Source organism: Panthera onca, chromosome F2 (assembly GCF_046562875.1).
Source record: "Panthera onca isolate mPanOnc1 chromosome F2, mPanOnc1 haplotype 2, whole genome shotgun sequence".
NCBI lineage: Eukaryota > Metazoa > Chordata > Mammalia > Carnivora > Felidae > Panthera > Panthera onca.
The window spans coordinates 40,110,929-40,126,851 of NC_138356.1; the positions used below are offsets into that span (position 1 = coordinate 40,110,929).

General features: G+C 36.8%; 1 protein-coding gene across 6 annotated transcripts in view; it reads right to left on the minus strand.

Moving 5' to 3' along the window:
* The window catches only part of TRIQK (triple QxxK/R motif containing), a 139,433-nt gene extending 123,881 nt beyond the window's left edge, over window positions 1–15,552 (minus strand). For 3 of the 6 annotated variants that reach the window (XR_014136561.1, XM_078441891.1, XM_081792254.1), the window contains exons 1-2: window positions 3,200–3,313; window positions 1,566–1,741 (exon numbers count right to left, since the gene is read on the minus strand). Coding sequence is in view for 2 of the 6 variants with exons in the window: in XM_078441891.1 (XP_078298017.1) it covers window positions 1,566–1,616 (51 nt within the window). In the remaining 4 variants the exon portion in view is untranslated. Of the gene's footprint in view, window positions 1–1,565; window positions 1,742–3,199; window positions 3,360–15,414 lie in introns of those variants that run through there. The other 3 variants (XM_078441895.2, XM_078441893.2, XM_078441892.1) reach the window with 3 other exon arrangements.
* Between the last annotated feature and the right edge of the window lie 371 nt (window positions 15,553–15,923).

Genomic DNA, 15,923 nt, shown 5'->3' on the forward strand with positions numbered 1-15,923 from the left:
CTTCAGTCTAAGAAAAGAATCTTTTCAGGTCAACTTTTCCATCACTTCTTTGTTATTCTCTCCTCAGGAGTTGTACTAAATGTTTACATTTTTCTCCACAACATGCATTGAGCAGCTCAGTATGTTCCTGAGAGCAGTAGTTTGATATTAGATAAAACTAGCTCTGCCATCAAGGTCTCAAAACTTTCATTTGCAATAATAAATGTAACATCCCAAACATTTTAACCATGGGTTTAATACACAATGGCAAACAAGAAACATGATTTTAGAATATCCTTTAAATTATAGTACATTCCAAACAACGTCTTCTGAAAACTTCTTTAAAAAATATCACAAATATTCTAATACTTTCTCTACTTCTTTTCAAAAATTAAAATTCACTGTCACATTATAGTACTTTATTTGAAAATCTAGCATAAAAGAATGATCCCATAAAAGCACTGGATAACTACCTTATTAGTTTTAGAAATTTTTATTCCCTCTGTTATGAAGTGATTGGGTCCGTATTATCATGTTAACCAAAATTTGGGGGCTAGAGCTAGATTATATCTCATGAGTCCCTTTAATGGAAGCAGCATATATAAATGTCTTTTAAAGTGTACATTTTTGAATTATTACTGATCTCTAAACAATTTAAAGAAAAAGAAACTGGAAAATTCCCAAAGCAATTTTTACAGTAAAATATATAATCTAATTTGTTATAAGTGCATAATACTTCCAGCAACTTCTCTCCCCCAAGTCAATGGTATGTCCCATCTGACTCAGTAGCCATTACAACCTGCAGGGCTCTCCTGAAGTCTTCTATCCCCCTTCATTTTATTCTACGCATATGAGCTTATGTCCCAAGTCACAAAGAAAATACAGACCACTAGGTAAGAATCACTCACTTGCAAGCTTGCTCTAGCTCACTCACACACCAACATACACATTGATGCACACACCAAATACACATAAATCCACACACACGTGCTAAGGTAAAAACACTGTCAGGTCATCACCTCTACTATAGCCTCAGTGTAAGAAGTGTGTTGTACCAAGGCTCCCCTGGTGCCCTGAAGTCCATCCCCATGTATATACTTTTCCTGCCTTTTTACCTTTTGTTCCCCTCTTTTACCATTTCTTCCATCATTGCCTTCATCAAGCATCTCACCAGTATTACTGCATTAGTATCATTACTGGTCTTGTTGTCTCTGATCTTGCTTCCCTCAAACTATCTCCCACACTGCTTCCAGCATAATCTTTCATAAATTAAGTTTAATCAAGAAAATCCCCTAAAGTATATTATATCATTCAGTGTTTCCCGGTGTCCTTTAGGATGGAGTTCTAATTCCATAGTTTGGTATATTCTAACCCCTGTTCTCCTTCCAAACTCTTTACCTGTCTTTATCCAATACCAACACTTTGAATTGCATACAGTTCCTTGAAATTGTCACACTACATAACAGCTTACTGCCTTTGCCCATGCTCTTCCTTTGTCTGAAAATGCTTTCAGATACTTCTTTACCTGGACATCTTATACTCCTTTAAAACAGTAGAAAGGTATAGCAGTCATTCATTCTACTCACATATCTTCCAAATCTCCTTTCCCTCTGGGTAGAGACAATATTGCACTTCATAGTCCCCCTTTTGAAATTTGTTATGACCAATGTGTCACTGCATAATTAGCCACTCTCTTCCCACTGCTGCATCTGGGTCATGGAAGTACATGAGCTTTCCTACCAACACGTTTTGGATGTGTAGTCTGTGTGAGAAAGAAACATTTGTTGAGTTAAGACACTGTGAATTGGGCTTGTTTGTTCCTACAGCATAACCCAGGCTATTCTGGCTGATACAAAAGGTTACCTTTTCCAGCAAGCCTTCCATGAGCCAAACACAGTCTGATTCAAATGCTGTTTCTCCAAATGCAGACAGTATCGTATTCATACTCTTACCATAACACAACACTGTAGTGAGATGGCTGCTGTAACCATCTATATCCCTTCCAACAGTACTTCTGAGGGCAGGAACTGTGTATTTCATCTCTGTTTTGTCACCAATTAGCATAGTGCTTCGCTCATGGTAAGTGCTTAAAAAATGTTTGCTGAACTAACCGCTCTTTCATTAATTTCACTCATCGAGGACCAAGGACTACTCTAGTTGCTACAGATAGAGCAAACCCAGAGAAAACAAAAACACCTGCCCTCATAGGAACTAATATTCTTGCGAAGGACAATGACAATAAGCAAGACAAATAAGTATAAAATATATAGCTCATTAGATAGTGATAAATACTAAGTAGAAAATATAGAGCAGGGATATTTAGATGGTGACCAGGTAAGATCTCATTTAGAAGACGATCTTTTAATAAAGACCCAAAGGAAAGTGAATAAGTTGGCTATGAAGATATCTAGGGAACAGCAATTCAGTAGAGAGAACAGTATAAACCCTGAGATGGGAACATGCCTGGTATGTTCAAAAAACAACAAAGGAGCCAGTATGGCTGAGCAAGTGAGTCATTAGAGATGAGATTAGAGCAGTAACAAGGAACCATCTCTTGTAGAGACATATAGGCCAGTTTAAGAGCTTTAGCTTTTATCTTGAGTGAAATAGAGAGTCATTGAAAAGTTCTGAGCAGAGGATGAGGTGGAGGAGGACAGCAGAAGATAAGGTCGGAGATATAACGGGGGCCCACATTCTTTGATTCTATAACATATTTCCTCTTCCCACAAAACAGGCAAAAAGAGGATATACCAATTAATCAAGAAAGATTAAAATTGGCATTGAACGACATTTTATGATGATCTTAATCTGTTCATTACTTACTATGCAGGGACACTGATTATGATCCCTACATGATTACCAAAATATAGTAACGTACCAAAGTATCACAGAGTACCAAACATCAAGAGATATCAAATATTTAATGTAGAAACAAATCCTAATACATAATTAATGATAACAAATGATTCAAAAAATATTTCAGATACAGATTTATAGTTCTATGGATCTTGCTTTATTTACTTGGATTTGCCCAAATACCACAAAATAAATATAAGTAAAAACATTCCCCTATTGTAATACTGCCTTCCATAAGAAAGACTACCTTCCAAACTCAAGTTCATTGCCAGAAGCAAACAAACCAAAACAAGGAAAACAAGTGAAAGAAAACAAACCACAAGTCAAAACACCTTTTGCCAAATGTTAGATCAAATAAACACACCTTGTGTTGTGTCCTTGATGCTGCTAAGTCTGAACTCTGGAGAGCTGCCAAGGGGTAAGATGTTTCCAAAGGCAAGATCTTTACTGAAGAAGCCGTGCTTGCATTCCTGGCAAATTCAATTCCAGATACCAATAACAATGTTCTTGGTTGCTTTTTCTTACTGGAATTCAAAGTAGAGTATATGGAAATATTAAACAGATGATCTCCAGTGCCCTAATGCCCACAAAATAAAACCACTGTGGTAGCATTTTCCAAGAAGTGTTTCTTGGTTTGCTAAGTCTGTTATAGATTCAATTGAATTAAGCTTCTCTGGTCAAATATACTCAGAAAAATGTTCCATACTATGCCTCTTTTTCACAAGGCATACCTTCAAAAAAAAAAAAAAAAAAAAAAAGGTCCTGAGAAGTTGTGTAATAGGAAAATCTTTTTAAACTTACTTGACCCAGTGTGTCTCAAATATATTTAAAGACCCCCTTTCCACTGTAATAAATAGTAACATTATTTCTACAGACCACACTTTAAGAATGGTTCATTCATTGTATGATGATTATCTGAAAAGTAGTGAGAGATGTGTTCACTATATTTTAGAGGTGAATATGGGTGCAAAGAGACCAATTTTAATTTGTTCTCTGTTATTGCAGTTTGTACAGAGTTGACCTATAAAAATAATTTTTAAAAAATATAAAAATAATTTAATAAAACCATAAATATTAGATGTTACTTTCTAAACTAAATGCCCATTAAAAAGCAACAAAGAAAACAAATAACATGATTTATTCATTTTTGTTCAACAGATATTTACTGAATATCTGTTATGTGCCAGGCACTGAACTCATCTCTAGTTTTATGTCACAATTGCTCTTATATATATAAGAGTATCAAGTTTAAATGGTTCCAAACCACTCTCTCATAATAATAAAACCAACTCAAAATTTAACCCCAAGTATTTGAGAACACAAGTTTCACTAATTCTAATCATATCATTAAAAATAGCTTTCAATGTTTAGGCTGTTTTAAATAGTGATAATAATCCAGGTCAACATGAAAATATGAAAGCACATTATTTTTTATTTTTATTTTTATTTAAAAAAATGTTAATGTTATTTTTGAGACAGAGAGACAGAGAGACAGAGCATGAGCGGGGGAGGGACAGAGAAAGAGGGGAAACAGAATCTGAATCAGGATCCAGACTCTGAGTTGTCAGCACAAAGCCTGACGCAGGGCTCCAACCCACAAACTGTGAGATCATGACCTGAGCCAAAGTTGGACACTTCACCAACTGAGCCACCCAGGCACCCCTGAAAACACAGTGTTTAAAAAAAAATGGTACTGCAAAAGAATAAAACTGAAGTTCTGTTTCATACTATACACCAAAATTAACTCATATGAATCACAGACCTAGATGCAAATACTGAAATAATAAAATAGAAGAAAAATAATAATATAAGAAATAATAGAAGAAAAAAATAAAATAGAAGAAAACAGAGGAGTAAAACTTCATGACCATGGGTTGGGCAATAGTTTCTTAGATACAACACCAAACATACAAGCAACAACAACAAAAAACAGGTACATCGGACTTCATCAGAATAAATAAAATCTTTTGTGTTCCAAAGTACATAATCAAGAAAGTGAAAAGACAACCAACAGAATGGGAGAAAATATTTGCAAATCATATATCTGACATGGGTCTTATATCCAGACTAATGAAGAACTCTTACGACTCAACAGTAAAAATGCAAATAATCCAATTTTAAAAAGGGCAAAGGATTTAAATAGAGATTTCTTCAGAATAGAAACAAATTGCCAATAAGCACATGAAAAGATGCTAAATTTCATTAGTCACTAGAGAAATTCAAATCAAAAGAGCTACAATGAGATACCACTTCACTAGACAGATATTAAGAAGTATTGGTGAGGATATGAACTAGACCTTCACATATTGCTGGTGGGAAAGTAAAACGGTCTTGGAAAACAGTTAGGCAGTTCCTCAAAAAATCTTAGAGTAACCATACGATCCAGCAATCCCACTCCTACGTATTTACCCAAGGGAAATGAAAACACACGTCATGTCCATATAAAAACTTATACACGAATGTTCATAGCAGCAATATTCGTATAGTCAAAAAGTGGAAACAATCCATGATGAATAAATAAAACGTAGTATAACCATACAATGGAATATTATTCTACCATAAAAAAGAATGAAATATTACTACGTGTTACCCCATGGTAACTCCATGGTTAGCCCACGGTGAACCTTGAAAACATTATGCTAAGTGAAAGAAGCCAGTCACAAAAGTCCAATTAATACATTATTCCTATTGTTCTCCTTATAGTAAGTTTCCAGAATGAGAAAATCTATAGAGACAGAAGACAAATTAACAGTTATATAGGGCGGCTGAAAGTGAGAGCAAAAGAGATGGGGCATGACTGATAACAGGTACAGGGTTTCTTTTTGAGGTTATTTAAACATTTTAAAATTAGATAGTGGTGATGGTTGCACAACTCTGTGAATATCCAAAAAACTACTGACTTGTACACTTAAGAAATAAATTTAATGGTTCTGAATTATATCTCAATAAAGTTGTTGCTAAAATGAAAAACTATAATAATATATATAGTTCTTATCTAAAATGTTTGGGCCAAAAAATAAAAAGTAAAATTAAAATAAAATAAAATAAAATAAAATAAAATAAAATAAAATAAAATAAAATAAAATAAAATAAAAAATACAATAAAATGTTTGGGCCAGTTGTGCCTTGGAGGTTTTCAGATTATAGAAAAGTAATATATCCCATTTGCCATAATTACATAACACTCCTGGAGGAAAGTAGGGGCAGCACATTAATATTTCATAGTAAAATCTTATCAATATTAACACTGACTGGAAAAATAAAGATGACATAAATAGTCCCATGTCATTTTAAGTATGGTTTTGCCTCAATTCAATTTATGAAAACTTGGAAAAAAATTTATTTTGCAGAACTTTTGGATTTTGAAAATTTGAATAATGGGTATTGGACACTATTAATGATGATGACAAATATTAGCAACAATAATGATATCAGCAGTTTCCATTTACTGTGCTTTGCACGTCACATGTATTATCAGAAATTCTCGTAACATTTATGTGGGACAAGTACAATTAACCCCCAATGAGAAAACTGAGTTTCCTAATGATTAAGTGAGTTTTCCAAGCATACACAGTTAACAAAGAAAAGGGCACAGATTTGAATGCAATCTATCCGATCACAGAGTACACTCACTTTCCTCTATAAGGAAGAGTATATCCAGATCATCCATCTGAGATATAGATTTCAAATCTATAAAATGGAGAAAAGAACTGTTCTATGTATCACAGAGATTACTGTAAGGATGAAATGAGATTGCTTTTATGAAAATAATGTGTTAAATATAAGGATCTATATAAATGTGGGACAATATTACCTAGAAAACTATTTTTTATTACATATCAAAATCAATGTTTAAAGTGAGATATGGTTTTAATGAAATTCTTTAGAGGCATTCAAAACAAATATGCTTATTTTATTAGAAGAAATGCTAAGCATTAAACATTGCGTTTTAAATATCTAAGAAAAGAAAATCCCAATATGTTCAAGGGATCCATAACTAAACATCTATCATCTCAAGTTTTAATAAAGTTTTTATAAGCCATATATAACACTGGTGCAGTGTGCTGACATAATACATTATATTTGGTCTTAAAGTAGTTCTGTGTAGACAGGAGAAGCCAGACAGATCATTTTTTTTTCCATTATAGGCAACTTCTTAATCTTTTGAAAATTTAAAATTATTTCAGTTTATTTAGCAACCTGCTCACAAAAGTTTCCAGACCACATAAGTTCCTAGGATAATTAGTGGATTGCCTATGTATCCTTCCTCAAGGAAAATTCTGTTATAGATAGGACATATGTGGGTATAGCCCAATGCAACTTTTGTTCCATGACCGTATATTCATAGCATTAAAAAAATTTAGGGAGTGCTGTATTTGAAAAGTTTAAGAACTATCATTGTAAAATACTGATCTGATCATGTTGGCTCTACAGCACAAAAATCTAAAATGGATCCTCACTGCCTATAAGATAAAAATTGCTTTGTGTGGCACATGACAGCCTTCTCGGCCTGGACCACAGTTTTTATTGCCTCAACTCCAGCTACTTTTCTCCAAATTGTGTTCCAGCCACTGAATTTCTTTCATTTCCCAACTATGTGTTCCTATTGACAGCTTAGTAGCTTTACAAATATTGTTCTCTTTGCCTTGTTACCTTAGCCCCAGCCTTATCTACGTTAAATTCACAGGCATCCTTCCAAACCTTGTTTCAAAGCCACTTCCTCTATCTAATTCATCTGTACCTGCCAAACAAATCTTTGCTGATTAACTGATTGATACATACCTCACTTGTTAAATACAGTACATGCTTATCTCTATAAACACATAGATTTTTGGCATACAATAATAAAATGCTACTATTTCTAACAGTACTGCAATATTTAACTGAATGTCTTTGGAAATGAAATTCTAAAATCTTTACGCGAATATGTTTCATTTAAGGCACAGAGGTGAAAAAGAGAAATTTTGGTTGATTAAATGTAAAAAATAATAGACTTGTTTTTAACGCCAGTCCATAGAAGACCAAAGAAATGCTGGGGTAAGCAGAACATTGAAGGGCAATTGCTGAGTAAATCTGGGTGCCTTGAAATAAAATGAAAATTCCAATTTTTTAAGTTTACGGTTTACGTCAGGAGTTGCCAAATTTTCCTATAAAGGGCCAAATTGTAAATTTTTAGGCTTTGAAGGTTGAGAAGCAAAATCAAACTATATCTGTCATAGCAATTCCTAGTGCTCTGAGCAGTGCAAAGCAGCACAGCCACACATCTGTCTATCTGTTGCAATTACTCCACACTGCCGTTTTAGTGCCACATACAATATGTAAACAGACGTGTAGGTGTGTTCCGGTAAAACTTTATTTATTAACAAAATTTGAATTTCGTGTTTACATTACAAAACATTATTGCTTTGTTTTGTTTTCCCCCCAACCATTTAAAAATGTAAAAACTATTCTTGGTTCACGGGTCATAGAAAAACAAGCACTGAGCCAGATTTGGGAAACCCATGGATCCTAGTTTGCTGAAGAATGCCTTAGGTATATTTTAGAGTCTATCCATCCTCTTAAATTACCAGGTTTCATCTCTGGCATATATAAATCATAAAATCACAAAATTTTATTTACATCTAGATTGTTGTTGCTGAATTAATTTTTATGTTATAGGTCTTTTCATGCAAGCAATTTTTTACATTCATAGTCAATTTTTAACTAGATTTGACATAATTATTTAGAGCCACATCAATATTCTAGAACTCTAGGATATACTATCAGCTTTTTTTTTTAATATGCCATGGCTTTTACATTTATATCACCTTCTAATAAATTGTTGTAGGTCTTAGGTTTTCTCCCCCCACAAAAAAGCAAACAGGGTGGAGTTTAAGGTCCCTAATAACCTTAGGAGTGGTTTTCTGTGCCATTACACAAGAAATACAAACTGCATGGATATTAAAAAAAAGAAAACAGGGGCGCCTGGGTGGCTCAGTCGGTTGAGCATCCGACTTCGGCTCAGGTCATGACCTCACGGTCTGTGGGTTCGAGCCCCGCGTCGGGCTCTGTGCTGACAGCTCAGAGCCTGGAGCCTGCTTCGGATTCTGTGTCTCCCTCTCTCTCTGACCCTCCCCTGTTCATGCTCTGTCTCTCTCTGTCTCAAAAATAAATAAACATTAAAAAAAAAATTTTTTTTTTAAAGAAAACAGAAAACCCTCTTAAGAATGTTGCTCTGTTGTCTTCTGCTATTTAAGGCTATAGGAAAGGAGTCTGAGACCAGCCTAACTTTTGTTTCCTGACGGTAATATGCTATTTTTCTCTCTTTCTAGATATATGAAGCATTTTTTCTGTATCATTATACTAATTTAAAAAATTTTTGATATTGTGTCTCTTTGAGTTGTCACATCTTATGTAACTCCTTTCTGCACTCATGACTTTTTCAGCTCAAAAAAGTTTTGATTCCTGTTACCTCTTTGCTTATCACTTTTTTTTTTTTTCAAATACTGTCTTCTCTTCATTAGGAACAATTGTCAATATTATAATCTCTTCTTCAAAAACCCTAAAGTTTCATAGAGTGGACCTCATTCTTTTTCTTCCACATATCAACTTTCTTTTCAAGAATTCAATATTTACGTTAGGAGGACTTTCAAGTCTATTTTTCATACTGATTAAATTTTCTGCAGTAATATCAATTCTGTTCTTTACTGCCTCAAATATAGATTTTTTAATATGTCATTGTGGTAGGCAGAATAATGCGTCCCTCAAAGATGCCCAGGTCCTGATTCCCTAACCTGTGATTATGTGAATATTACCTGTGAGGATTACATGGCAAAAGGGACTGTATGGATGTGATTAAATGAAGAACCTCAAAAGGGAGAGATTATCGTGGATTATCCAGGTGGGTCTTTAAAAGCAGTTCACTTTTCTTAGCTGTGGTCTGGATGGGATTTGACTACAGAAAAATACAGGGATGTAATGTTGCTGGCTCTGAAGATGAAGGGAGTCATAATCCAAGGAATGTGAGCAGCCACTAGAAGCTGGGAGAGGCAAGGCAACAGATTCCCTCCCAGAGCCTCCAGAAAGGAACACAGCCTTGCCAAAACCTTGATTTCATCCCAGTGAGACCTATTTCAGACTTCTGAACTGCAGATTAAGATAATGAATTTGAGGTTTTTAAAGTCACTAAATTTGTGGTAGTTTGTTAAAGCTGGAATATAAAACTAATACAGTTCTCATTTTTAGTTTTTCCTTATCTTTTTGTTTTATCTTACAGTCTTCCTACTGTCACCTAATCATTGTCTGCTCTTCATATACGGAGTTCTCCTACCCATAGAGACCATGAATTCTTGCACATATTACATGTCAAAGAACTTCCTCAAATGTTCTTTAGCTTAAAATTCTTCTTTGGTTTTCACAGGTATGCCCCTGAGTCTTCTGCTGATTACCTTTTCCTTGGGTTTGTGGGATTTTTTGTTCCACTTTATTCATTTCGAATGCTGTTATACAGCATATTTTGGCTTTGCAAGAGACTATAGACAGGCGCCTGGGTGGCTCACTTGGTTAAGCGTCCGACTTCAGCTCAGGTCATGATCTCACGGCTTGTGAGTTCGAGTCCCGCATCGGGCTCTGTGCTGACAGCTCAGAGCCTGGAGCCTCTACAGATTCTGTGTCTTTCTCTCTCTCTCTCTCTGCCCCTCCCCTGCTCACACTCTGTCTCTCTCTGTCTTTCAAAAATAAATAAACATCTAAAAAAAATTAAAAAAGAAAGAGACTATAGAGATCACTTCTACACAGTCCTCTTTTCCAAATGTATGTATGTATGGGAGGTGTGAGGGTGGAATATTGAGGAGAGGAGAAAAGGCAGATAACAGACCCCTAGAAAATGACAATATGGAATCAGAAACTGGTTCTTTTTTTTAATTCTTTTTTAATTGTTTTAAGTTTATGTATTTATTTTGAGAGAACAGAGAGAGCACAAGCAGGGGAGAGGCAAAGAAAGAGGGAGAATCCCAAGCAAGCTCCATGCTGTCAGCACAGAGCTTGACACAGGGTTCAAACTCATGAAACTGTGAGATCACGACCTGAGCCAAAATCAAGAGTGGGAGGCTTAACCGACTGAGTCAACTGGGTGCCCCATAAACTGGTTCTTAAAAAAAAAAAAAAAAAAAAAAAAACCTGATATGCCCCTGCCCAGAGATATTCATGCTATATTGAACCACTGTGAATAATGAGAATGTATTATAATGCTCAAGCACATTCTTCATAAAAATGGAAGAACACCACAAATCTTCAATTCTAGATATTCACATATAAGGAACTTGATGCCTGGAACATTACCACCCCCTCACCCCCAAATAATTTATCGACTGCTGGAGCCTAGTCTAAAACTTTCAGTCCAGTGTGCCTTCTGTCTAGTGTAGGTTATAAACTGTAATCCACAATTAGGATTTTGTCACAGGTATCCATATAATTTATCAGTCTACAACCAGCAATATCTGAATATTTTTAATTTCTAAAATACGTTAAAAAGGGTTTTCTTCCTTTTGTCTTTGACAAAATTTTAAGGTCTTCAGTCCAATTGGTCTGTTATTTTTACAACTATGTCACTGCATAACACTATTATAGAAGAACTAAGTTTCTGTTTATTCCTGCTGTCATTCTCCATGTTCAGTGGCTTGAAAATACATAAGATCCTCTCATTTACGGGAGGTTCAACAAAACAGAATTTGTTAAACCTCTGAGTACACAGTATTTATCTTTCTAACGTTTTTTAGCATTTCCAAGTTAAGAAGCTAAGAAATCATCTTTTCTTTTTCAAGAAAATATATACCTATTGCACTCTATCATCACAAAGGTAGTCAACATTTCTGGGGCACCTGGGTGGCCCACTCAGTCCACTAAGCCTCTGACTCCTGGTCTAGGCTCAGGTCACGATCTCAAGGTTTGTGAGATCAAGCCCCATGTTGTGCTGACAGTGTCTGGACCCTATTGGTATTCTCTTTCTCCCTCTCTCTCTGCCCCTCCTCTATGCTCATACTCTGTCTCTCTCTCAAAATAAATAAATAAACATTAAAAAAAGATACTGAACATCTCTGTCATACAAGAAAGGATTAAATATATGTACCAGGTGTGAAAAGATTTAGCTCTTAGACTCTAGATCCTTCTCTGTTCAGTTAGAAATGTTTTGAGGATATCAAATATTATAAAATATGCATTAGTATTTTCTATTAGCATTGTTTTAGTCATTCTTGGAAAATACCAAAAAATAGCTATTTTCTAAGCAGTATTTTTATTAAGACCTTCACACTTAGAGCTTAATCTATTGACGACAAAAACATGAACACAGAGGAACAAAGACTAGGGTGAAATCTCGTCTAGCGTCATGCCTCCATGTAGAGGAACTTCCACTGGAACAGCAGTTCTCAAAGGACATGTTTTTGGCCTTGGAGTGTGGGAAGAAAATTCTTCATTGAGCTGGACCTCTATGTTACACAATACTTACCATTCCTAAACTTCAGGGTCCCAAAAGCCATAAGCTTTTAAAGACACAGTAATAATTTAAAAACACCTCCACTTATTTCAAAAGACCCAAAGGGATCATCTAGGGTGGAAAATCAGAGCTCTAAGTTAACAGTCCTGGCGTCAGATCCTACTCCTATCCACAGCTTCCCAACGTGAGAGTTATCTGATTGGTGACTGGCGGCTGAAATCCACTGGTCCATATTACTCCGATGGGTAGATATTAGCTATTAGAAACCTGTCAATACTAGAGTTTTTCCTTCTTTTATTTCATTGCTAATTCTGGGTAAATGTACCTTTTCTGCAAACTGAAATGATCTCTCACTGAAGAAAAGATGTAAGAAAAGACGAGGTAGGAGGTAGGAGGTAGGAGGTAGGAGGTAGGAGGAGGCAGAAAGTACTAGTACTCATTTTGGGTCTCCCATCCAAAGCACTACGCCAAATCAGCTCTTTAGTAAGGAAGGTGATATTGCAAACTCCCTCTGTCTGTTTACACACCCAAGAGAGTGAGGAAAAATAAAGCGATTATTTATTGAGACCCTAAAAACTGTAATTCCAGTAGAATGCTTTCTCTAATCCATTTATCTTTATATCAGTTTCTCTACCAGAAATGCAGTTGAGAAAGGGATAGTCAAATACTAAATAGATAAAATAAAATTATAAATAAGGCAAATGACATGTGCTCCTATATACTCTTACATTTATTAAAAAAGCAATACATATTTTCTCTTTTCAGTGTTTTCCCTTTCTGATGATAATGTCTACCACATATGCCCACTTTAGGGAAATTCAGGCTATTTATAGCCTTTATTTTCATACAGAAATCACGAAAAAAAACCATAGTGGAACCAATCACAATACTTTTTAGCCATGGGAAATTAAAATAGTATGAAAAATGATTCAAATTGAAGAAAAGAGTTCTAGGAATCAGGTAATGGTATTCAAGTGGCATAAACATAATCAGCTTTTCTTTGTCCAAAATGGACTGTGATAGAAGAGAAAGTGTATGTTTTTAATGTTTATCTCAAAAATACAATTTAACATTTTCGCAAAATATTTGACAATGATTTCTTTTTTCACTTGCTTAAATATAAGAATATCCTTTAAGAGAATAATCAAAGGGCATTTGAAAAAAATTACAGTTTACATGGTTTTGAAAGACAGCAACAATTTATTGAGCACTGGTAGTTCCTGTTTATTAAATGGTTAAAAAAAAAAAGATTGGCTTAAGATGCTGAACTAAAATTAAGCTATGGTAAAATGCAATGTGGAAGAAAGAACAAAGACCGAATTCTGTTCCCAGCTATGTTCTCAGTCACTCTTTGGTATGAAGCAAGGGGGGGAATAATTTCCTTATCCCTCAAGAAGTTGACCCAAAACAGGGTCTTAATCCAGGGTCCAATTACACTTCAAACAGTGTCTTTCTCTAAGGGGAGACTCAATAGCTTTCTTTAACTTCTCAAAGCAGTACATGATATCAAGGTCATTCATCCTTAGATTAGAAGGTAATCTTTCCGAATCCTTTCAGGCTATGTATATACTTTGAAAAACCAAGTGATGTCAAGGGGGAGAAAAAGTGTCATGCAAGATATTTAAGGTGTCACTTAACGAGAAGTATTCACAGAATCAACAAATAAATGAGTTGCTTCATTTCTAAATAACCCGATGATAAGAGAAGTCCCAAGGGAGGTTTGAAACTACTTTAAGCTAAATGATCATACTTCTATGTGTTTACAAATTCAGATCATATAGACAAAAAGGTAAAGTGCAATCAATAACACTTCACATCTGTGTAAATTATTAATAATACTTGCATAATCAATTATTCCTCCTTAAGTTTTAGGAACAAAGAGCAAAGTATAGATGAGGAAACAGTTATGAAGGTTATTGGCCAAGGACAAACATTCCCTAACCCTGACAGTTTTCTGACTTACAGGCCAAGGTTCTCCTCAGTGTTCTAAGAAGTACAAGCTTCCTTCTTGTAGATTTATACAGTAAACCTAGCAGAAGGAAGTAAAAGTAGACTTTAGCTCCTTATGTGTTTTCTCTCTGGAATGTTTGTTCTGCTCAATCATTTGGGGCCAAATGATAGGAGCAAAGAGATCTGAAGTGGTTATCTGGGGTTACCATCTTACAGTTAATCATTAAATGTGGGCCAATCAAGCCGAGGGGCTTGATCCAATTAGTATCTATCACCCACTTTCCACAGTAGGAACTGGAAAGGGAAATCATGTATTGGAGCTTGTCCAAAAATGAACTGCCTCAACTTCTTGAGCCGCTCATTGTGCTCAAACGTTACAGCAGAGAGAAAAATAATTCCTGGTAGAAGAAATTAGATATCCTATCCCCCTTTTCCTAGCCATCCACATGGATACCAACACCCTGTGGGTCCAGGGATTCACCAAGCACCAAGCAAAGATCCTTTCCTCCCATCCCACCCTAGTCCCTCCCACAACCCTGTGCAAATAAAGCCACCTCAACGCTGCCTGAAGCTCTTCTCCGCAAATGTTTTGGTCTGCAGATATTTATTAAGAAGGGGAAGGCTGGTAAAAGTACGGAGTGGAGTAATACCAGAGAAAAGCCAAAACAAGAACTACGAGACCCCGAGTGCTGGACTGTAAAATAACAGGACACGAATTAACTGACAGCACAAGAGAGCCAATCCCCAACCGAGAAAGAGGCCTCGGGAGGTGGGTGGAGCTAAAATTTCCAGGGCCCTGCGCCGGCGCCAGACACGCTGGCAGGGCGGGAACCGCTCGTTCCTTAGCAACAGAGGCGGCCACGCCCACCCACCGCCCAACTCCGTGCTCGCCGTCCCCACCCCCACCGCGAGCGCCCTGCACGCCCGAAGGGGTCCTTAAGTGATTACCGTACCTACTGGGTTTCCCTAGCTTCGGGTTCCCGGTCTTCCAGAGCCTCCCTACGCCCAGCCAGCCCAAGCGCCGCTCTCAGGGAGGAACGACCACCTCCTAAACGCTCTGGGGACTCGCTAAGGACGTGCGCTCGCTTTCAGTCCCGGACCCCAAGCCTCCCTGGCAGGGCCGCCCCAGCCCCCTCGCCCTCGCCGGACACACACACCTTAGCTCAGCCAAGGCAAGGGCCGACAAACTTCGTGTCCTGCTGGAAATGTTGCTGTCCACGGTCCTGTCACTCAGAGGCAGGGGCGGGACGAGTAGGCTGCACACCCCCTACTCCCAAGGGGCTGTACGGAAAGAGGCGGGGCTTGGCGGAGAGGGACAGGACCCGTCCCCAGCCTGCGCTCCGATTGGTCAATCTCTCTCCCTCCTCTGCGCGGGTCCTGGTCGCCGAGGCGTCGGCCCCGCGGCCTTTCCTTCCTTTTGACGCGAGTCCCAAGCTCTAATACCTGACTCACAAAATGACCATAGAAATTAAAAATAAGGACTATGACTTGTTTTATAACTATGAAAGACAAAATTATGTTCTTTCCATTACTGAACCCTTCCCAGCTAAACACGCACACACACTCCCATCCCCAATCTCCGGGGAGCATCCCATGGGGGAAGCATGAACTGTCTCTGAAAACAACATTGTTTGCAGATTCAAGCTTTTCACAGGAGATGAATCAA